The sequence below is a fragment of the Ptychodera flava genome, chromosome 22, assembly GCF_041260155.1.
Source record: "Ptychodera flava strain L36383 chromosome 22, AS_Pfla_20210202, whole genome shotgun sequence".
In the NCBI taxonomy this organism is placed as follows: Eukaryota; Metazoa; Hemichordata; class Enteropneusta; family Ptychoderidae; genus Ptychodera; species Ptychodera flava.
Genome location: NC_091949.1, coordinates 17,607,365 through 17,632,868, shown reverse-complemented (window position 1 = coordinate 17,632,868; position 25,504 = coordinate 17,607,365). Strand labels below are relative to the sequence as shown.

At 39.0% G+C, this 25,504-nt stretch overlaps 1 protein-coding gene across 1 annotated transcript in view; it reads right to left on the bottom strand.

The window, feature by feature from the left end:
• LOC139122841 (bifunctional heparan sulfate N-deacetylase/N-sulfotransferase 1-like) overlaps positions 1-23,008 on the bottom strand; it is a 32,610-nt gene extending 9,602 nt beyond the window's left edge. The window contains 6 exon segments of the mRNA XM_070688648.1: positions 6,333-6,575; positions 8,614-8,639; positions 8,642-8,770; positions 8,773-9,192; positions 9,195-10,158; positions 22,539-23,008. Coding sequence (XP_070544749.1) covers positions 6,333-6,575; positions 8,614-8,639; positions 8,642-8,770; positions 8,773-9,192; positions 9,195-9,648 — 1,272 coding nt within the window. The 5' untranslated portion in view covers positions 9,649-10,158; positions 22,539-23,008.
• Between the last annotated feature and the right edge of the window lie 2,496 nt (positions 23,009-25,504).

The window sequence follows — 25,504 nt, the reverse complement described above, 5'->3', positions numbered from 1 at the left end:
AATCTTAATGCAGTTCCCAAATCATGTATTTTCTGGTCCCCGAGATAATGCAAATACACTGCTACGGCAACTGAATTATAGATGTCCATTTTCAGACTGTAAAGAAACCTAAAATACTACCAGTGTAGCCTTTGTTAAATCTTACTTGAAAACTGACTGTATATGACGAGACATTTGTATATTGTTTGATGAGGGGAAGGGAGAGAAATAGAGAGAGTGGAGGAGGGAAGATGAGGAGACATGGGGAACAGACAGGAGCCTGGAAAGAAAGGAGAAACAGAGAGATATGCTTTAAACGTCAGGAAATGTCAGAAACTATTACATCAACTCAGACTTGTTATGCGCTTGGGGAAATCGTATCTAAACTCTCTGCCTAAAATGTATCTATTATGGCTGACAATGGCTATTGACGTAGATTGAACACCTGGGTCAGGTCACCGAGCAGTGAGACTGGCTCATGGGACCAAACATACAGACACCCCTGAGGAAACGAGATATATATGCCAGTGTATTTGGAGTAATGGTTATTTCCATGGATCTTATCTCTCCGATGCCAACATTTATGCTGGCAGGTATTGGGAAAGCTCTGCTGAGATCTGCCAGGTTGTGTTTACTGTGTGCACGCAGACAATATCAACTGTCCCTGGGGGAGCTGCTCCGTATCATTTATCTGCGTTGTTGCCCTGGCAACCTCTAATGCATATTAAATCCGTTCTGTCAATCTGAGTTTCCCATCAGAATTAGATTAGACTCAATCTAAAGAAGTATTGCGCAGTACCAGTAGGCGAGGAGAGGGTTGCTCCGGGTACATGACGGAGGAAACCACATACAATGCAATTCTCATCTTGCAGCAACCTCAAATCCACCCTTCAGTTGTTACTTTACATGTAAAAGACTATCAACGTAAAACACATTTGAACTGTTGGCCATTTTGGCACAATTATTTTCAGTCTAGAAATAAAACTTAGGAATACACATTTATCTGTAATTTTAGATTTTTTTATTTCTTATTTGATAGTTGATGCAAAATACATAGCACATTTTCATACACCTATTTTGACAGTCTGCCGATGTTTTCAAAAACTGTACATTTAGGGAAAGAAAGCTGTTTGATATTGATAAGAATTATGCTAAGCAAGGATGGATCATACATTGTAACTTGTTTCAAAATCAGTTTTATCTGTCTTTGAAAAAATGAAAGAGAATAAGATTTGAAATTACGGTATTCAATTATTTATCACTGAAAATTACTTGATTGTGTGCATGAATAGTTTTAATCAGGTGACTATAAAATATTTAAATTTTTGTTCATCTTTCAACGGCTGTCAGAGACTACATGAAGCATATTATTTCTGGAAATAGGTAAAGTTTCACAACCGAATGTTATCTGTTCCTGTGCATTTTATAATAATTCTTCCTGTAATCTATTTTAAATGAGTTTTGATTTGGTTTAGATTTCCTACCGGTGTAGTTATATTTACATGATAAGGCCTATAAACGTTTAGTTTATAGGCTTTACTATCATGTGCATGATTAAACTGATTCAGACTGGGACACAAAGCCGATGATGGTAGACTGCATAGCTCCATGATGACGGAGGGGTCATTGCCCAGTGGCTAGAGCAGTGGACGCACGATTACAGGATGGTGAGTTCGAACCCCAGCATGGCTATGGTGTTGTGTCCTTGAGCAAGGCGCTTTATTCCTCATTGCTTCTCCCAACCCAGGAGTGATGGGTACCTGGTAGAACAGTGGTTGTAATGTGTGTGTTTAGCTCTGCTGCGCTGATTGGCTGCACATGTGAGCTGTTGTTTGCTACCCAGGGAGTTGAGTGGTATCAAAATTAAGTCCAGTGACCAGGGGTAATAATAATTGTAAAGCGCCTTGAGCAAATGTACTCGTGGATACGTGCACTATATAAGAACCCATTATTATTATTATTATTAGTCTAAAGAGAATAAAGCTGTTGTGAATCTTCTGTGAAATGGAAAAGATAGTTTTCCATTTTTCTGTTTGTCTTTATCTTCCAGTCTGACCTTATTTTTTTTTAAAGGTACAGAAATATTCTGGTCAACCCCACATTACCACATTAACATGGTAACAACCACTGAAAACTTGTGTGTAGACAAAATGGATGGAAAAATACACGGCACATAGATATCTTTCCACGGAAACATTTAGAGGTCAAAGGTCATTATGGAGCTATGCACACTGTCATCTGTAACACTCACAAACTGATTCAGACTGGGACACAAAGTATTTAAGGAAGTGCTTGAGACTGAATGTGTGCACTTCTAATCCGTAACTTCACTGGCAACAGACGGTCATTTCATACTCAGATTGTCGGTGGTTTTCAAATCAGGTAAAAATTAACAGAAGTAAGGAATACTGAAGTGAAGTGGTTTATGAGTCAATAACGGAGTCAATAACATGTTAATAGCATCACTCACTGACCTGCATTATGAGTGTAATGTTTCAAATACCATGTACAAGTAATTATCTAGATTTAAGTTGTCAGTTCTCAATATCCTGGAATCTACCATGATCGTTTTTATGAGAATAAAATCTAGTTGTATACATTTGGTGTTTCTGAGGAACTTAAGGTGGTGAAAGACTTATCATGACATTTTATACTGATCCCTGTTGAAGAGATTGGTATCTGGATAAAAGACAACAAAAGATCTTGTTAAAGTTTTACATCAGACCGAAACTCTTCTTGGGGGAAAACATGGTATGTAGAATACATATAGTATCAAATTTCTATGTGACGAAATATCAGTGACAGAGAAACAAGAAACAGGTTACATTTCCCATTAATGTACATGCCACTTTAAATTTTATTCCTGATGACGTTCAAGTGAAAATTAACCAGTCCAGTGCATTTTTCTGCAGTTATTTTGAAATAAACTTATGAAAGATTCTGCTACACTGGCATACACTGGCATAATGGAAGACAGGCTTGGCTGAAACACCTACCAGTGGAACCTACGATAAAAAGGCGCGCATGTTGAAAATGAAATCACAGTTCATCGTTATCTATACCTCCAAAGTGATTTGACCTTGGACCTTTGACCTCAGAGGTCACCTGTCACCTGTACTCATCATCATAGAAAAGCCTGATGAATTTGCTCAGTTGAATATCAGACTTAGCTGGTGTATGGTTTTGTTTTTCCCGAAAATGAAAAAAAGAACACCTGCACGTTTGATATTTGTAAGTAGCAACTGAAATAGCATTATGGCTTTCTCACACACATCAAATGGAACGAGCCCCTTTGTGCTTTCTCGATCAGCGTTTCATGTAGAGAGAAAACGAGGGCTTTTTACTGCCCTTTCAATTTCCATCAAAGTAAATAATTGTGTTAGCTGAACCATTTGTCAAAATCTACGCTGTTACATTTTTGACATACGAGGAAGAAATCACATCAAATTTTCAATGCACACACATTTTCCTGAAATCATATTTTCACGAGAATTTCTTTCTGTCATTTCACTCTGTTTCCCAACCTCACCCGATACAAGAAAGAGTGCTTATTCATAGGGGGTTCAATATTCCAAAATAGGTGTCAATTTGATAGGCAGCTAGGGAAAGGAAAAATGTTGAGATTTTGTATCCACCTCTGTCAATTAGAAAAACTTTGACACACAGTGAAAATTAGTGTACAGCTGGTCAATCTGTTCGGTGTTGTGATAAAACTGATTAAACTGATAAGAATTCCAAGCTTGGCTATTCATGCTCTCTGAAAATCACAAGTCACGATTCTGAACGCCACAGAAGCTATAAAGTATTTAAATTCCATTACGGAAGACAAGATAAGAACTAATCGGGAGGAAACGTATCCTGTCTGAAGTTTCAAGTTCATTACACTGTATTGAACGATAACTTGGGATTTATACTGATCTTTTCAGAGAGAAACCAAATCAGTTTAACCCTTTGAGAGCCAAAGTCAATTTTTTCGCCCTTATAAAAATATACCGCGCAGTCAATTTTTGTCAGATTTTTGCCAAAATTTTGATAAAAAACTGTGGCCAATGAAATGTTGTGTTCATTTGGTCCAAAATTATCAAAAAAAATACAGAAAAGTTAATGAAAATTGGTAAAATGTTGCACTAAAATTTTTGGTGGGAAAAAATACAGCACCCAAAGGGTTGAAGAACTATGAAGTGAATTCTGATACAGGAGAGAAGAGTACTGAAACAAGATAGAGACGGAGGTAGAGTGGCCATAGCAATTCTCAAAAGTGCATAAATGACTTTGAAAGGAATTAGTGTAATACTAGTTGGTTTGATAATCAAGTTGGTTGCAACCAGCAATGCTATAATCTGCAGAGACTTTAATGCTGAGGTAATTTGCCACCTGAATTCTGTACAAGTATGAGAATCACTGGAGCAGGATAGCTACTGTAATTACCATTGAACAAATGTTCTGCATGGTTGAGTCTGGTACATGATCACACGGAACTAGATTACCAGCAGGCCTGAGAAATCTTGGCAGTCAAAATCCAGGCAGTTGTACAATGCATTGTGGACACTATAGAGATGCATGCAGATCTAAATAGGTAACCTCAGGCAAATTTTGCAAGATCCTCAAACAAATTCAAGTGCGTCTAAAAATATACAAGCACTTTCAATCCAAAACAAGCTATCCTCCTGTTTCAATCCCTTCGCCACCATGGTTTGGCCCAATCCCATTATTATCAATGGTGATTTTGGACCTGTTTACCTGAACTTGGGGGTGAACAGTTTTAAAAAGAGTTTAGTTTCTATACTGTATCTTCACCTTTAGAATTAGTCTCAGGACAGCAGTACACGGATAAAATTTCACCATAGTATGTTTCTAGCTGCACACAGTAAATATATATTGACATTTTATAGTACACAGAGTGAGTTTGAGAAACTGGAAAACTGCTCAGAAATGCAAACTTGAGTATGTCTCAAGAGTGCTGAAGAGAATTGTGCTTCTTAAATTTATTAAAACCTGTTTCTAGAGACTTACAATAAAATGTTTATGCACTGGAGTAAACATAGTGGGTTTGAGAAGATGAAAAGATAGCAAGAAATGTATATTTGATGAATTGGTTTGGCTAAGAGTATTATAAGTGAGTGATTCCATGACAGAGAGAGCCAAGATGTACAAGTAATTTGAACCATTTTGTTCACTGGAAGATGTCCACTTTGAAGGTAGCCTAAGACACATTTTTGTGAGGCAAGCATTTCTTCAACATCAAATAAAATTGGTTGTTAAAACAGATGTGCACTTTTTAGAGAGAAGCTCGGTATGATGGATGTTGGCAAAATCTCAATATGATCCAAACACCTAGCCACAGAGACTCTCCCGTGAAATGTAAATCTTTTTTGCATGAACAATGAACAAACATTCAAAAAGTGAAAGTAGAGAATGAGCCAACCATCAAAAACATTCCACTTTTTATCACCATTTCATAGTCATTATCCTACTCATTGATTGATCATCCTGTTTCTGTCACCTTCTTAAGAATTTTTCATAAAAATAAGATTCGTGTTGATGAATGAGGGATGGCTAATGTAATTATAAGTTATCACGGGATTTAGCAGTGGAACGACAAATTAGCCAAATTAAAATTGAGCAAGTAATTCATCATTTTACTGTACTGAATAATAACAGACAAAGACAGACAGTCATGCGTATGCAATAAGTTCAACACAACAGGGTTTGCAAACTGTCCTCTATGGCCAATAGTTGTGGTATAATTTGCATATCATTTGCATAAATATCCTCAGTGAGCCATCTAATTATATATTCAGGCACTTTCTTGAAAATGGCTTGGATCGGCCTTACAGTAGAATATATATTTAATGTGTAAAATTTTTTGTTGTGTGAAGAGAACAGTTTTGAGTGCATACACAACGCTCGCTGGTTCCTACGCTTTTTGAAAGCTCTATCGAACAACATCGCAACTCTACACCACTCCTACATAAGCAATCTGAATGGTAACTAAGCAACGCCATCTTCTCCCGGTGGCGCAGAGGAACAACACCATGAAATATGCAAGACGCAGCTAAATCTCTAGCAGACAGTAGGTAGTGTCCAGATTAGTCTTTTAAGATAGCTTTGTTAATATGTCACCAAAGGAAGAGAGAGGATGACTATAACTGTCATAAGAAGATAATGCATAGTAGCAAATTTTGCCAAGTAATTGTGATCCATTTAATATCTTTGTAATGAGCTTCTAGACCAGTGTAAGCGTGCTGATCCTCTAAGTACACAGTGCGTGGGTATTAACACAGGCTAGAGGGCTTTTTTTGGTTGGTGTTCGTCACCGTCTAGCAGACTTTTCAGACTACGAGAAGACTTACCTTGGCAAACTGTCTATTTTTCACCATTTCAGCCCGCAGCACCGTCTCGTTGTCGAACAAGTGCGGCTGCATGTGATTCCACATGTGGGGGAACCACCAGAATTTGTGGGCATACTCAACGATGGCGTCGTCACCCTTGTCTTCCTCGTCGTTGCCCGAATGAAAAAATTTCCCTGAGAATCCAAGATTAAAGCGGAATCCTGGAACCTGTGATTGCAGAGTCTCTTGAGTTTTGATTAATGCCTAGATGGAAAAATAACACAATAAAAAGTGAGGTTTCTATTGCTGTAAAATTCAGTTTCAGGACATATTTTCCTCTAAATATCAATCAAATTTTAATAATCAAATTGTAATATATTTTCCACACTATGAATTTTCTTCCAATTCTAAAGTTTGGAGTATTAATGGAAAACTTTTTGATAAAAATTTTAATGACTTTGTCGGTCATCTAGAAACTAGATTCTTGCTTTTTTTACCATATCTAGTAAACTTTGTAGACAAACTAAAGTTTTTTCCAGTACTTTGGAAATATTTGGTGCAATAGTAAACCATTTCCTGTTCATTTGCTAAATTGTAAAACTGTTCACATTTTGAAGATAATAATGCTTAGTTTTAAGATTGAAGAGGCTATTATTAACATTTTGGTTTATTTTGTGGTATAAACTTACACAAGACAGAAAAAGGGAATAGAAATTTTTGGCGGTGCAGGAAAGTGTTCTACTGCTTTCAAAAGACATTCAGTTCCTGACTGCCATATTGTAATTATGCAAATCGTTCTGTCGCCAATCATGTTTTTTTTCTGGATGTATTCAAATGTATAACAATGATTGTGATTGGTCAACATTACCGGAAAGTTCCATTAACTTAGGAATACCCTACTTCCCTAGAGGATCAATTTCACAGACCTGCCTTTCCTACAATGGCACTACAAGGGCCGTTCTGACACAGCATTTAACAACGTTGTGAACGCCGTTGTTATGGTAAACAACGACGAAAACCACGTGTGAGAACAGTTAACGACGGTGCTGCGACGGCGTCGATCTACGGCGTCGAATTTCGTCAGACCTGCAACGGCGCGCCGACGCAAATTGTGTGTCAGAACGGTTAACGACGGTGTAAACGCCCTCTCGCGACGACTTTTGTCCAAAACATTACCTCTGACCTATCAGCTCGAGTGCACAGTACGCATAGCTGGACTCGACACGAACCATGGAAGACAACAGATCTCTCGCTCCCGTTCAATGCCCTCCAGCTTTCAGGGGAAATAACTGGTCGGAAGATGAAGTAGCCCTCCTGATTTCCATCTGGAAAGATTCTGGGATTCAACAGATGATGGACGGCACGTCAAGAGACCATAAGCTTTCCCCACACAAACAAAACATTACCGTACACACTAATCCAAACTTCCCTACAAATATCCGAGGCGAAACAAACATTTTTTATTAACACAAACAATCGGATAAGAATGTAGGAACACATTTTTGAAACGAACCAAACACAAACTCGACACAAAAACATTTTGGATAGTTAGGTGGGCAGCCTCTTTCACACTTTATACATACGACTGATTGCCACCAATTATCTGAGCGTTCTCTTGTCCAGAATGCTCGGGCCACTGGCGTCAATGCATTGTTTAAATGCTGAAGCAGCATGTACATGAAACGCATGGTCGATCGCCTACGGCGTTCTTGAAAATTTCTTGCGTACTCGTCATGGTCAAACTGAAGTACGTTGTGTCCATGTTGCTGGGCATTCCTGAGGCGACGATTGAACTGTTGAATCCGTCTGGATCGCATATGAAGGTGAAAATACAGGAGACACGCCGCTACAGTTGCGTCCTGGACATCCGCCATTGTTGTTTATATCCAACCTGTACTATAGACATATATTGAACGTAGAGGGCGCAAAACACCGGTGTTTTCCTCAAAACACCGGAGGAAATTCCGTGTATGGACATAAGTAGAGATTAAGGGTTAATCCACAGGTGTTTACCAATCAAAACCGTTAGTTACCGGCGGCGTTGGTTTGGCTAGTGGGAACACAGTATATATGTCACCAGCTGGATAGATAAACATAACAATGGAACATTCACACCTTGGGGATTAAAAGTCTTCTGTTTGTCACCCGAGTTGGTCAGGCAAGGACTCGGGTTTCAGGTACCATGCAAGTTAATGCAGCCTTCCCCTGATGAATATCACGATGGTGATCATGCAAATCAAATGAGCCTCATGTGTAGATCAAGGGTCAAAGTTGAAAGGACAGAGGTGGAAAGGTCACTCACCTGAACATCTATTGGTTTCATTCTTATCCTACAGATCCTACGAAAATGTCGTCTATGTCTATGAGAATGTGCCGCTCCAGGCTCTTGCTTAATCGTCCTTTTGATAAATACGACAAACTATCTAAGAAAATCAGATTATGTAACCAAAATTGAACCCGTTTCCAAAGTAAACTTTCTGAACTCCATCGATGTGGCCGTGATCCAGAAGCACCGTTGTGTGGAGGACTTGGCTGTAGCCCAGGTTGACATACTCTGTCGTGCTAGTCCTTGCATACGCGATTGGCTCGTACGTGCTGTGATTTGATTGGAACACTGACCAGTCCACACCTGGCAGGTAGCCGTAAAAGGTCTCCCCTGGTCGAATGATGTAGTGCAAATCAGAGTAGGGGTTTAGTTCATAGTCTCGAAGACCCAAATTTGTGTGCATGTAGAGTGGATAATTCCCAACTTGAACATGAAAGAGAGTCTCCTCCTTGACCGGTGTGAAAAGGATAACTCCGACACCATATTCCAGGCAATATTTATCCAACAGCTCTCTATTCCAGATGTCCATGTAAATATAGGAGTCAAGATTTTCAAAATGATAACTGAATATATTCCCTGACCAGAGCTCGTCAATGTTGGCAAACTTTTACTGTTTGCGATCTCAAAATGAAATTTGTACCGGTTTGCCACCAGTATAGCTGATATGTCCTGTCCAAGCTTTGAGTATGAGCTCTCCACAAAGACCAGAGCCCGGGCTTTGTTGCTGGAGCTATTGGAGGGCTTGTGACGCTCGCGGCTTGCAAAATGCCGCCCGTGTTCGCTTGGCTGGAGCTTGCAGAGAATTTCCGTTTGCAAGCTCCTGTCTAGACCCTGATTATAGCTTGGATAAGACACATAGTAGGCTAGTATCCATAGCGACACCACGCTCAAACACAGGAGCAGAATGATGCTCTTCTTTATGGCTGGTTGGGTGGGTACACATCGCACTCGCATGTTACTGATGTTCAGCATTTTCGAGAGTTTGTGGAAAATCTTTCCCCTTACGATCATGGTTTCAAATTACACTGCTGGCGTGCCAATAGTGTAGTTCTCATCACTGGTATCTTAGCGGACATCTGATGACATTGTCATTGAGAGATTTCATGATTTTTCCAACAGCATATCAACATGTATACCTCTGATCATCTTCAATGTCTCCCCGCAATGTCAGCCACTGTCACCATATACAGCAAGATGAAGCGATGACTATCTTCTGAGTGCAATATCTGCAATATCGCCCACTTTCGAATAAAACAGCAAAATGAAGCACCAAGCAGGCTATGTTGCAGACTATAGCAACTCTTTTTCACTCACGAATTTCCTTCACCTGACATTTCCCAAAGTTTGTGTCCTCCTGGAGATTTTTACTGAAGAGAGATTAACGGGAGTCTTTGTATCCGTTGCAACAGTTCAGGGCCAACTCCCTGCAAGTGAAGTAATGTTTTGTACCCAATCAAAACCAGTGATACAGATCGGTCAGGAACTTGTAGAATTGCAGAAACCCTAATGGACTGTCAGAATCTGGAATTTAAAGACAAAAAAGAGCAGATGAGAATAAAGATGACAAAAGTGGCAGCTGTAACATTAAGGTACATGTAGAATGCGCCTCGGGGACAGATATTCAGGCTCTAAAATTTCTACAATTCTTTTCTGATCTACCACTTACGAGGACTCATTTTAAAACTCTTGGTGAAAGAAAACTCTTCACCATCATAGTTTTTCAAAAAAATATTTTCAATATTGAAAATATTTTCCCCATAGAGTTAACACAGGGATGGCAGTCATCTTGAATTTCAAATATCATTAAATGTTGGGGATTTTATTTCTTTACAACCAAACTTTGAATGCTGACACCTTATTTTTATTCTTGATTTGATAAGAGAATGGTTGAAAGTCTCATACAGGAAAATTTGAGCGAAAGTTTAAGTCTTTCACATTTGAGGCGCATACTACCTTAATACTAACGTCCTCATTGCGAGTAATTGTACCACCAGCGCTGTGACCCCTGTTTACTGGTACATGAGACCTACCTTGCATTGCAACAAGTGGGGAGTATACCACATATTTGTGGTCAATGGGTTCCAAAGCTTCAAATATCCCTTATACTTTTCTGTTCAGACTTTGCATTCACAATTGGATTTTCTATGAAGAATTTTCTGTGGTTTGAAACTTACTGATTTATAACCTATAGAGTGGAATCACTCTTTATCCAAACTATCGAAGCGTCGTATGCTCAGTAAAAATTAATAAATTGATAAAAAAACAACAACAACAAATTACACAGACAATGTATGCATGTAAGTAAATATTTCGTATAATGTTCTATATACTGCAATATCGTCTTAAGAAGTTTGCGATTTTTTAACATTTTAGCAAAGTTAGAGAATGCACAATGTAAGGCAATTTTGGATTCATAATCTTCATCCTCACAGGATAGCATTAGTTTGAGGTCATTCAGTAGACAGAAACACAGACAGAGAAGTCATAAACAGGAACGTGAAAAGTTTTAACTGCCCACATGCTGATAAGAATCCTTGATAGGAAAGAAAAAAATAACCATTTCATCTCTACAAACACACAGTGAAAGCTCCATAAATGCTTTTAATGGCTGTTCATCCACTCAGACAATAACTTTAAATCTTGAAGTAAAGCCAACCTCACAAAGAAAGAGAATCTCCAGACACATTTCACAATTTAACAAGCTGAGAATGTTATATATCACAACAAATGCCGTGTCACTGCGGATATTAGAAAGCCATAAAGGAGTAACCGTGCTATATATCACACGAAAATCGGCTGCAGCATGGTGTTCTTACGGTACAGAGCAATAAAACAGGGTACATTTATAATTTACTTCATTCCTCTGGAAGGCTGTGTAAATAAATTAAACTACGAGTAGAGGCACACAACAAACATGAACTAATCCGCCTTATTGATCAACCGTTGCCTAATAGCGTGATTGCTGTCACCTATAACCCTACCACTCCTTAGGACATACAATGGAGGGGGTGGTAACGTGATGGATCACGGCACATACACAACATGAAAATACTAGGTGTTCAGATATTCCGAGTTTTTTTATACGCCTCCATGAGAGTATGCCTCGCGACAAAAACATATTCTTGCGTTCATAATTTATGAACTCTCTGAGTCAGTTTTGAGTTAGGCCTGGCCCATAATGATATATGCAGTATGTAAAATCACTTCAAATACATGTAACATGAGCGAGGATACACTTAAGGTAGAATGTGCGTGACGGATAGACAGGCAGACTCTCAAACTTTTACAATATTCTTTTGCCTTTGAATTGTGGGGGCTCATTTTGAAGCTATGGAGAAAAAAACCTTTTTCATTGGCTCTCTTTTTTTGAAAATTGGGAATTTTATTTCCCCCCTCCAATACAGATCACTACAGATAATACAGAAATGGTGGCCATTTTCAGTCTGAAAGGAGCCTATGAAATTTGCATAAAAGTTCGTGTTAGAGAGCCTCGTTTTCGTTACGCTGACCGCCACTGCAGTGAGGGATAAAATACGGCGAAAGGTGGTCTTTAAATATCGACGTGCAGCAAAACGTACAATAGCTAGAACTATAATTTTTGCTTTCAGTTGTAGCATACATACTAATGATCTGTTTTCCTTGGGTAAACTCACAAAAGTTGAGAAGATTTTATTTAAATCGCTACAAAGTGGGTGGCGAGGTCGACCCGCCAAATGCGGAAGTAAACTTCACCTTTTTCGTAAACAGCTCGATAATGACCTTAGAGGTCTTAAGCCAAGCCGAAAATTTCAGAAAATATTCATTTAACTATTATCAACATTTGGTGAAATTTTCATGACCGTGCGACCATGGACATGTATTTGCGGCAGTGTTGAATGTTGGCATGCAGTTACCATATCGCTGTGTACGTAGATCTCGAGGGTCTATGAGTATACGAACACCCGTTACGCTACGTACACTCCACGCTGTTTACCGCGACCAAACCACTTGTAGTTCACACGGCGCGGGTGTTACACGATTAATCTTTCATTTTTCTCAAAGTTTACTCCTATAATCTCGGGTCACTGATGTTACATATAAATAAAGTATTTAATTAATGTCACATTATGACATCAATACTTAAAAAATTTTTTTGCCAGTTACATGAGTTATAAAATGTGCCAGTCTAGTTCGAGCACGCACGGTAATGCTAGCAGGGATGGCCGCAACGCGCAGCTGTTTACCGGCTATCATTCTAGCCGCATCTATATTCACGTACTCGTGTGCGGGATACAGAGTAGCCGTATTTATCCACGGAGATTTTTTGCAGTCGATGTTATTTCCTACAGTTTTGTATGCTTGCTAGCTACTAGAATGCGAAAACGGAAAAAATCAGTCATAAACGAAACAGCACTGCTAGTCAGTACGACGGGTGTCTACCACTATACTACGTGTACGGCCGCAGACAGTGATAAACGTAGCCCTTCTGTCACCGTAGTGTTTTTTTTTCCATTTGCACTGTCCACGACTTTACCGAGAAGCCAGCCAGGCAGATTGTGTTGGCCAGTGAGGTAACACAAGCTTGCAGTCTTGCTTCCTTGTCACAATCATTGAAAACATAAACAGAACCGAGTTAGCCGGTGAGGACCGAGAAAGAGCTGAAAGAGTTTACGTGTACATTCACGCTGCGCTGTAGGTCGCCATGTTAGATTTAACACATGAACGTCGCTGCATAGTCAACTTCAACGAGACTTATTTCAAAAACGGAGGCTTAAGCCACTGAGATTTTTTCAGATCGTATGGACCTACTCAAGATACGTCCCCTCCCTACTTCTCATGGAAATTTGACTTTGGATATGCTTTTGCGGCAGTGTTTAGTGAACGGCATTTTCGGTCGCTCGAAAACCATGAAAATAAGGCTAACGCAAAAACCAATCAATAAAACCCCATAAAAAATCATCGGCGAACACTGACTAAGAGTACAATTCAGCCGCTAACTGGAAACAGGTTGGATGCTAAACGAAGGCTGAGATATCTGCGGATAAAATTCTGGCGAAAAATGCCATAACCGTCACTCACTGGCTAGAGGGCGCTGTTCGAATTTGAACTAAATCCCTAATTATGCATGCAAATGAAGTACCCTCCTTTCAGACTGTTTTGAATTTCAAATATCGGTAAATATTGGGTAATATGTTTCTCTAGTACCAAAATTTGCACAGTAACCCACCGATTTTTGAAAGAGAATGGTTGAAAGTTTACTTGACGAAAATTTTAGCAAAAGTTTAACTCTTTTAATTTTGAGGCAGAAACTGCCTTAAGTCAATGTCATGTATTTGAATGATTTGCATTGACTCTTTACAAATACTCAAATATGAGTAACATTTAAACATAATGGCGTCCACTTGGAACACTTAAAGTCAATGCCAAATCTTGACATTCTATGAGTAATCTCAACACATAAATACAATTTATATCTAAATCTTCACAAGTACAAACAGAACACCCTCCAGTCAGTGCAACGTCTTGAGATCCTAGAATCAGACCAACATTGTAATCTCACATTTTTAAGTGTCTAGAGACAACGTCCTTGACTCTATGCCACATATTGGCATGCAAGGCAGAGTGATGATATTGGCCTTTCAGAACAACCCGCTGACGTAAAGCACTGAGGAGCTATGATGACACGAATACTAAACACTGCCTGTATATGTCTGCTATATTCTGATGCTACCTTGAAAGCTCCTAGAAGCGTATGTTTTCACCCAGCAAGCAAAATAAAACTTTGCTGGTACAAATGTCACACTGCGCCCACGGGGCATAATAACTATTTTCAACGCCATGAAGTGACGTTAATCATTTGTACATGCTAGTTTCATCATTCCTAAAGATTTGATGGAGCTCCCCGGGGTGAGACGGCCAATGGGCTCCTTCCTGTAGATGTTTACATTACTGACTGGCCCAATAATCCTATCAGCGTTCACCTCCCCCCCCCCCCCGACCTATGACCTATGAACTATGGGATTATAGCACATTGATGCAGTTTTACTGGGAAGAATAAAACATTCAACAATATGCAATTTGGTACAATTTGCATAAAATGAGTATGAATGTTCTGCTGATTGAATGAAACCAAATGAAACAAACTGAAAACCTTTTTACTGTGTCAGTTGAACCACTGAGTCTAAAGGACATCATTCTATGGTATGAGAGTATGGAAGTTATAACTGTGTGAGTTGATTATCTCAGACATTAACCATCAGTTTCTGATCAAAATTTTAACTGCACTAGCAACTAGAAGTATGTGTATATTTCCCAGATCACAAAGATGGAGGCGGTCTCTCTCTCTCTCTCTTTCTGTATCTCTTTCTGTATCTGTGTGTGTTTGAACATGTTGATAAATTGCCTAGTGCGTGAAGTGGTTAATGGAATGCACACACATCTAATAATTAAATCATGACATTACATCCACCGTTAATTAACCTATCCGACCTCTTCCCTGTATACATCAGTCCAGAAGAGGTACTGAAACTAGCAGATGTTTACCCACACAGATGTCATGAAAAGGGCAAACTGGAAAACGTGCAGTAATTTGGCAAAATTTTTGTGGGTAACCTTCCCTTCTGAAGGAGGCACCGTGGACCAGTGGGTAGGGCAACAGACTCACTATCAGAGGATGGTGGGTTCGAGACTCGGTTCAAGACCCGGTATGACCAGAGTAATGGACTCACTGTCGGAGGACGGTGAGTTCAAGACTCTAGCATGGTGTTGTGCCCTTGAGTAAGGCACTTTACTCCTCATCGCTCCATTGGGGGGAGTTAGTGGGTTATGCGTACCTCATCCTGTAATTGGGCTAACGCCCGTTTGATGATGGACTGATAAAAAAAAAAAAAAAAAAAATATCGTACAAAATGGAGTTTAATGATTTGAACTGTCACCCGCCATGAATTTCAGTTATCACTCAGCCATAAATGACAGTAACCTCATTGGATTGGAAACACATCCTAGCCAGGAATGAAATCACAGCCATCCATGATAAATAATATTGAATACTGCAGATCCATTTACTGGTAAACATTTCAAAATTGCTGTTGTTGATGTGACAAGAAGTGAAAAGTTCTCAATGGTTCAGATAGCAGGATTGACCTTACGTCTTTCTGGCTACAACACAAAGTGCTGTCTATCTGTTCTTTTCACAAATTTACACTAACACAAAGCAACATACAAAGCTCTACAGTCCTGTTTGGTCTGAAAATGCCCTATTGATGGATAAGAAACACTGACATGGGAAAGGTCACTGGTAACAAAGTACATGCACGTCAGGAAAAAATGATGATTTTACAAGAACACATCAGAGATGAGAAAGTATGAGAAAACAAGATAACTACATTACCAGTTCAGTCTGGTTTATATGCTGCATCTCAAACAAATTTAACTTAATTAATTATTACAACGATTGTTTGTCGACTCACAATCATTTGTATCTTTTTTAGGGGCAACAGCTATGACATTTCAAGACATTTTCTATAATTTTACTCTGGAAAATAGATTTTCTTTTTCTTCTCCCTTCAAATAAAGTAAAAAGTATCAGCAATGCAAATGTAACACATTGTTGACAAGTGAATTCTTGTTTCTCTGCAACTAAAATTTGCCCACTTTATATTCTTGATTTATTGAGAGAATGGTTGAAAGTTTCACTGGGGAAAAGTTAGAGCAATAGTGTGAGTCTCTCACTTTAGAGGTGCGTACTACCTTAAAGGTACACGGTCACCGTAAATTTGCATATTCCATATATGGTAAAGGGCGCGGGGCTTAGCGTACTACCCCGTAACACCTGTAGCTGTCAGTCCTCCATATTTGATGCGTTAAAGAACATGCAGACGACGCTGCTAAGTATGCCATGGCTGGTCGAGTGGAGGCGCCCTTTTTAAAAAGCGGCCACCCGCGTAAAATCTATGATTGGCTAATACAAAACAGGTGACCGAATACCTTTAATGGACGATACATCACAAGTTGCCACTAATGGAGCGCTAACTTTTCATTGAATTGAGATGCACGTACCCCAAATTAAAACGTAGATTGGTCCGACACCAGGGAGAGACAGGACTGACATAAAGACTGGCACTTTGTTGCTATCAGGCGATTCAAAAATATCAACTTGGAGGGTGAGAAGGTTTAGTTTGATCAATCATTACAGAATAGTGGAGGAGGGTGGGGGTGGGGGGGCTTGATAAGGGGATAAAACATCCCAGTATGTTTCCGCTCTCATCACCTTTGATAAAATTCTCATCACATAAATCAAGTCATTTGGCAGGACCTGATAACCTAACAAATATCAGACAAAAATCAGAACATGTGTTCTCAATAGTGTATTGGAACGCGGTTAATATTTATGTGGACAAGTTTGAAGGGAATAACTTGTCACCGCATAACGAGAAAACTCTCGTGCATCAACAACGCAGATGTGGTATCAATTGCTGAACGAGCATATCTGATATGTTTACATTTAATTATTCTGTGAATTCCATGAGTGTCACTCGGATAGCCTCATACGCTGCATGTTTTCCTGTGGTTGTCTCTCCTTTCTGCAGTGTGAGCACTAGCCAATGAAATGTTTGCTTGATCAGCTAATCCACGCTGGGGTCAAGAGGTTCGTGGGGAAATAATTGTGTCAGTCCAAACAATAAGTGACCTACACTGCCCTGGAGGAAGGCATGGCATGGCTAACATCAGATTATGCCGGGGCGGTCAAGATGGGGGTGGGACACGTACACTACATTAAAGAATTTCTACTCATTATCTAATTATAGTAAAATGGCTGACTTCACTGAAGTAATTGTAAGGTCATCGACGAAGGAATGTCTATCAAAAACCGTCATCTTCTCCGTATACTTTGTTTCTCACTATTGGCACACATGGTGTTTTCGGTTACGGCTGTTTGTTTGGTGACTCTAAACTTGTTTTCTAAATTCCACACATTGTGCTTGCTCCTATACGACAACAATTAGTTTGTTGTTAGTGTGCTTTGTTCACACCTTCTCCTTTTTTTGAGGATAAATAGTTTAAGCTTGGTCGATACCGCCCTGTATGTTCTTTTCTGACTGCAGTTTTTTGCTACGTACATCATAGAAAATCCTAGTAGTTTCCCTGTGACCAACCTCAGTAAATTAAAAAATCAAAAATCACTACTTAACAAAAATTTTACGTCCTTCTAACTTTTATAAACAACGAAAATGACAAAATCAACCTATGGGATAAGGTAATGCTCCTTGACTTGTCATAAGTATGCCATACTCTATATGTATATATCAAATTTACAATAAACTTCCGATGAAATACAAGAAACTCCCCGTAGAAATAGAGTCATGCAGGGGGTAGGCGTATGAAAAGGGCGGTAGTGCAAGCGGTGTGGTTAAAATTCCACACTTTCAGCGCATGAACACAAGCCGGTCACATTCTGGTGTTTAGACACTGAAACCTGACACTGTGCCTCGGATGCGGAATGTGAGCGTGAAAAATACATGTTGATAACCCACATGCCATCATCCCCCTAACACACCCCAATTTGTACAACTTCCAGCTTGCGTAGAGGTTGACAAATGCATTAGACTTTTGGCATGTATACCTATGTAGTAATACTGTTATCTTCTCACAGATACTGAAGTGAAATTGAGCCCTAGAAACCAAAACTATAGTCCTTTCAAATATACTGCTGTATACAGTCCTTTCATTCTTGAAACAAAAAATGACAAGCGGATAAAAAAAAATTGGCAGATAAAATAAAACAATATTATACCTAAAAATTACCTAAGAAATTATTCAATTAAAATTATTGGAAGAGGTTTTCATCCCAAGAATATTGATAACCTCATGTAGAGCCAGATTTAACCTTGGAAAGCAGATGTATGAACAAGCAATCATTACTTTCATCAGAATGGCAGACCTAACGTCTGTCTAACCTCAGTCCCAGACAGTCTACACTAACTGTATCAAGGTCAATATTAATGTCATTATAACCATAAACATGATTGCACCATGAAATAATTGTGGTTTAATTGATCTATTTATTTTGCAATTATATGATTTGCATAAGGATGCCCATGACTACAATGCTGTAATTAGTGGTGTTATAAACTACCCTCAGGTTCCTGCCAATTATGTTTATTTTTTGTAGATAGTGCCATCGAATCCGCAAGGTTGTGTGTATCTTACCAAAAGTGCAAAACATATCATAATCAAGCATTAATCTGCTGAGATCACTGAAAGTATCACAGCGGAAAAACTTTACAGAGATTGTAATTCCTACATTTTACAAACTCTACATGATTTTCTAATCTAAAACCAAATCTAAAACTATGAACAGTAGGAGCTGGCTCTCTTTAATTGTCTTCGCTAAAACACAGACTTGATCAGACAATTGTGATATTTATCTGACTTATAATATCATAATACAAACTAAGATTAATCTAGTTATTTTTCATAAAACCATTGGACAAAATTATATCAGGCTTTCAAATCGGTATACTGTAAGAAAAAGGAAAGTATGACAAGAAGAACATTTTACTACTTGTTTGAGGACTGTAATAGAAATCTGGCAATGGCTATAATGCCAATTATCTGTATTGCATAAATCACTCAAATGAAAACTGTGAGACACTCACCTACATGTACCTACTGGCAACTTAGCTCTACAAATTCAGCGTCTACAATCATCTGGTTAAGAAGTGTGCCTGGCTTCAAATAAACAACAGAATCTCGTAAGCGCTCATACTAAAATGAAGCTAATTTCAATCCAAAGTTTACCCCAACCAGTCGTACATATGCCCTTCACAACAACTAATGATATACGTCTTTGATTGGCAGATGGTAAAAAAAAGGATGTTGGAGTTTTCACCTCCCTGTTAACTCCCCACCCTTAATGAGGAAAACCACATCACAGAGCTACAGCAGCGTGAAGGGACAAAAAAAAATCTATTTCCTGGAAATTACAGCGAGCTGTCTATCATTTCTTCTTTGTGTGAAATACCAAAGTGACTTGGAATACTTTGCCTAAACGTTTTTAGTTGCTTTTTTAATACATTAAAATGCCTAGATCAATTTAGTGCTGATTTAGATGGCAGTGGGATTACATATATGTATTGGAAGATTAAAAATACGCAAAAAGGGCATGTTTCAATTGGATTTTCAAATATCATGGAAACTGCAGTGATTGCTTTTCAAATGAACACTTGGGGGATTTGTAGATTGGAAAAATGGTTGAAACAATTTTCTAAATTAAGTTTGTGAACATACACATTTAGATCAAGATAACTGCTGATGAGGTGTGGTTAGCCGATACAATGGGCAAAGAAATATCTTTGATGGATAAAACTTCTCTCTGAGTTAGGAAACACAAAGCATGCTATGGAAAGTGGTGACGACAACAGGGTAAGTGCTATTGAAAAATGAGAACATACGTTTTAGAATTACGTTCCATTGATAAAGTTTGTGGAATCACTTTAAAAAAACTTCTTGAAATAACAGCAACGTTGTTTCCAAAGAAATTCAAAATAATGAACAAGACTTATGACCTTTAAAATGTCATCAGGCTACAACTGAAATCTTATGAAGTTAACAATAATTTTACATGCAAATGATCCATTATCATATTTAAATTAGCTGCATCATATCAATTTTGAGTAATGGAAACCAACTACTGCCTATTTCACACATAGAGCTGACTGCCTTTGTCACAAGGATCATGCGATAATATGTCTCCATATTTTCAAAGGGGCATACACAGACAAGAAATCAATAAAACTGACATGGTTGGATTGCTAACACACAAAGCGAAATCATCAGACAGGGCCTTACAATGTACCACGATCATTACGTGTATATCTTGATGAAATGTTCAGGGACACGACAATTTATGAAAATAGCCCTGATGGATGAATAATTAATAGCCTCTCTCAGAACCCTCTCAGTCTCTGTGTTCAAGTCCATTAACTTTCTATACAAAATGTAAATCTGCCATTTTCAGAGTCAGATTACGGCAAACCCTTTCAGATTCATATTCGCCCTCGGGGCAAATAGCCTCTGTACTGAAATCCCGCAGTAATGAATGACGTCTTTTCAATCTGTCAATGTAACTGCATTCCACAATAAGCTATGGTAGTTCTCAGTTCAATTTTTATTCTTGAATTTGAGAAAAGGCTTTTGATTCATCTGTATCAAAGAACGTGATATAAAATCAAAGTATTGAACTGATAAATATGACAACATACAAGAAAAAAAATACATTATTATATATTTGCATTCTATAAAGAGACCATTCAGAACTGTCTGTAATATATTGATACGAAATGCAATTCACATGAATAATTATTTGAATTGTGATATTATATGTGATATTATATTAAATGAAGAGTAAATTTCCAATTTTCTTCTCTGAGGAAGTGTTTTTAAAATGTTTTATCTTGCCCACACAGACCTACTTCTTAAAGAATACTTGAATATATTTGAAGGTTATCTCCTATAATATATAGGAACGGCAAAATGGTTTAACTCACCAAATCTGGCCAATGAAAGAGAAATGTGTGAATGAATTCACTGTGGAGAAGATTCCCATGGCGATCAGGCAGACGTTACACTGGCAGGGAAACCAAATAGATCTGATTTAAATGATACAACTGGCTTTTTTTTTACAGTGGAGAGACCATCCCTCTGGATTTCAATTGAAAGCCGGTCTTCAAAAGGACATGTGCAGCCCATACAATATATAACATGTAATTGCTGACCAGCGAGTGCCTGTGCAGGAGCGTCTTTCATTAAAAACCAATTTGATGTGTCATTACATGCTCGGAGAATGACACAGCCCGTACGTGTACACGCACTAAAGATGTAAACATTACAACACACTTGAAAAGAAACCATTCTTTCCTGGGCAGATGCCACAAGACACAATCCCAAAAGAGAAATGTGTGTGCTGTCACGGCCTTTTCACAGGCAGGTCGCCCCTGAAAGCTGCCTGTATCTACAAAGACGATCATATATCACGAAACGTAGGGCAGACAGCTAAAAAGCCTTTCCGAAGGGTAATGCAGACGATAAACCAAGCCACAGAGTAGCTTTAATGACAAATGAATTTAACAGCCTACACAGACATATCCATTAACAATGTGAAGAAATGTTCCGTCGAATGAGTCGTGATTTCACACGATAGCTTGTCAGTGTACAAAAATAAATTGTTTCATTCAGTTAACTAGCGACGGAGCCCACGTATATTTTCAGTGTCAAGATTTCTTCACCTTCTCCTTTGGCGCTTTCACAACCACTGCATGGTTGGGCCCAACCTTGTTGTTTGCGATGGAAATTTAGATCTCTGTATTGGAAAATGTTGGGGAAAGAGTTGGATCATTGTGAGTTCAAAAGATCTCAAACCCATAGCTTTCCAATAAACAATAAACAGTAACTGCTAGGTATGTACAGTAAGAAACAGATGTTGAATATCCAAACCGCAGACTCTGTGAAGATTAACCCCTTTACGGTACACATATACAAACTGACTACTAAAAGTCTACCATCTACTTCAGATTTATCAGTTGAAGCGACTGCTTGGGTACAAATTTTTCTTCCTTTTGGCATTTTGTTTTCCTCTTCGTAAGCGCCACTTCAGTATTCCCAAATGGAAGAATGTGCTATATACTAGTGTGTTGTAAATTAAGATCCACACAGAAAGTATCTCAGCATTAGAGGGGAAAGATACTATAAAACTTAGAATGGAAAGATTTTATATGAACTTGAATTCAGGCCACAGCTGAAGTAATTCACTCAATGACGCTTGAAATATCAGTGAAAGCACAGCAAAGCCGATGTTGACTGGTAAGGAAAATCAGATTACAGCTTAACAATGATTGAAACTGAAGTTAAAAACGTGAACTTACGGTTACGCATCACAGTGAGTGCCCAGCCAAGTACTGTACTGCATGTTTACAAGTATACAAACACACAAGTCACCGGATAGTACATAGATCGTCATGATCTACACTCGCTGTACAAAAACAAGAGCTCGCCGGCAGCAATACAGAGTCAGTTGTGCGTTGCAGTGAGAGAGAGTAGCGAGTGACCTTTTCAGGCAACTCATGCTGTTCCCGTAAAGCCAAATCACCTGTGTTCTATGTAAACACTCCGCGCCTTTCACAGCTGCCCGTATTTTAGCATTCCTGGCAATTTGCAGGACCAACAGTGCATTTAACCTCTGACCTTCCCGACAGCACTGCCTGCCAGAACTCCGTGCTTTTGTCACCGGACGGGTTGCATCATGGGAAGGCGGATCACTCACCAGACACTGGAGATCGTTTTACGCTGACGTGCCGATGGAGAAAGTCTTTCAGAAGGCGAGCTTAGGATTACCGCAGTCAACACTCTGAAAGCCAGTAACCCATGCCACACTGGAATATGCACTGAGCCAACAAACAGTCCAGCTTACAAACGACCTCCCTGTGAAAAACCGGTACCCTATTTCCATACATCAGTAGAGTGTAACCCACAAGAGGGGAGAACTTTTTACACTTAATTGATACATTGTTGTGCAAATAAGTTCCATTACCATTCCGGGCCAAACAAAGGGGATGTACTGGCCATAAGCATTATAATAGCCCCTAAACCTATTAATGCCACCTCTGAATTGCCGGCTGCAGACAGCTTCCAGTTTTTACCACACAAAAAGCAAGGACAGAGTAGACTAAAACATTATACCATAGCTGCAACCCCCACTCTACCAACAAACATCAAAGAAATCACTGTAATGTTTACAATACCTGACACTGCCCACTGACTCTCTTGTCTAGTAACTTTGAAACACTCTTTCCCCTGAGGAAACAGAACATGTCTTGTCCCAGAATGGGACAACAGTTGTGTTTTGTTTTACATATAGAAGTAAACCATTTACCAGAACCGGTAATTTGGATAATTCATTGACAATGTTCACAAGTCCACCTCCTCATTAAATCTAGTCACACCATACAGTCCCTGCTATAAAGGCCTTGCATCAACATTGTTTTTTGTGGAATGATGTACAATGAAGAAGATCTATGTGGAATGTAAAGTATACAAATGTAATTATTTGTTGCGAACATGCAATTTTTTTTGCAACAAAGTCGCCAGCTGGCACTTGTATGGCTTCCCAAAGTGTGAATCATGCACAGACAGCCCGCAAAGCCAGTCCCATTCAAATGTTCTTTTTTCCCCAGCTCTGGTTTTCACTGTTCCTTTGAGAAATAAACGGCCTGCATCATCTTCCTCAATGATGCAATAAAGACACTGACACAATTGTTTGCGCTGAAACCATCACAATGACTTATTTCTGTTGAAATCAAGTCAAAACAGTTGTCCTTGCTGTCTGATCACAGCCGAGACTCCCAAAGCCACGGTACAATGGGGGCAGGTGGCACTGTTACTGGTCTGATCAGCTGAGGTGCTATTGACATCTCTCTTCCATTGTGTGGATACGCAAGGAATCGAGTACATGTACATTTACATTCTGATTTGTGATTTCAGCATCCACGTAATGAAAACAAGAATGTACCCGACCTTGTCAGCGCAGGATGATACAACTCAACTGTTTATTTTGCAGACCCATGTGTATCTGCGATACCACGGCTGAATGATGAGCTAAAGGGGCTTGTCTCTGTCCCAGATCAATTAGAACACTGCAGATGTATAAAAGGTTTTTCTGCCCGATCCATCAAATCCTGCGTACAAAATATACCTCTACATCAAAGCTACATCAAGACCTAGTACCTATACAACAGAAAACAGGATATCGTTTCATCTGTAATATGGAAATCATCTTCTTTGAGCCCTTTCCAAAAAGCTTCCTGTCACTGGTTGCCTTTAGGAGTCTAATAATACATTTTTTGCAGGTGTTAGGGTCTTTCATCATGCCAGGAATGTAACTGATGCATCTCTTTGTCAATGACAATGAGGAGAAAGCTGTATCACATTCCTGGCTGTTTGCAGTTTCCTTCCTGCTTGACAGTGACACTTGGGATGTTGAACTCTGACCTTTTCCATAGCTTTCCACTGTCATTCTTTCCACCGTTCAATGCAGGGATATTCCTAAACCTGCCTTCACAGCTTCATGGATTGCTATTATTGGGAATTTAACAACTCGATTTCGAAAGTTTTGCGTATAGCAAATCGATGGTACACGAGTATGAATCTGAAATTAAGTTCCCTATACATGCAGCAAAGACTCTGATATTTAGAACAGAATATGAATTTGTTTTTGTGTCATGAAATATGTTTAGCCATTGAGCTTTATCATTTCTGGTGTGAAACATTTTGAAAATATGACTGCACACCTCCAAGATAAGATTTCAAAATACGAGCAAACATTTTGACAGAGCAGTACAAAACAGAATACAATGCTTTACCGTCTTAAATGTGTGAATTATGATAAAGTTGAAATTTTCATGACATGAAACAAAATATGTGAATTCACTGCAAGAGTAGAAATTTCCGAAGTTGATTATGTTGAAATCATGCGTAAAATTCCATCAGGTACTAATAACAATAACCATCCCTGTATCCAAACGATTTTACATCATTTAACGACATGAACACAGCAATAATCAGCTCTCTGTAGCCCTTTGACCTTTAAGAATCATTCCAGTATGACAGGCATATGACAAGGTTACTATCGTGGGCATATGCACTCACTCACCTCTTCACTGTGATGATCATTATGGGTAGACCCCAGCACTAAGTGAGTGTGCTTTTTTTTCTGGAGTAAGATGAGAAGGGACATCTCGGACTACTGTAGCGACTGTGCGGCAGATGGAAAATAACACTAAATTACATTCAGTGAAGCCCATCACGGAAATATAAACCCTGGAGATAATGGGGC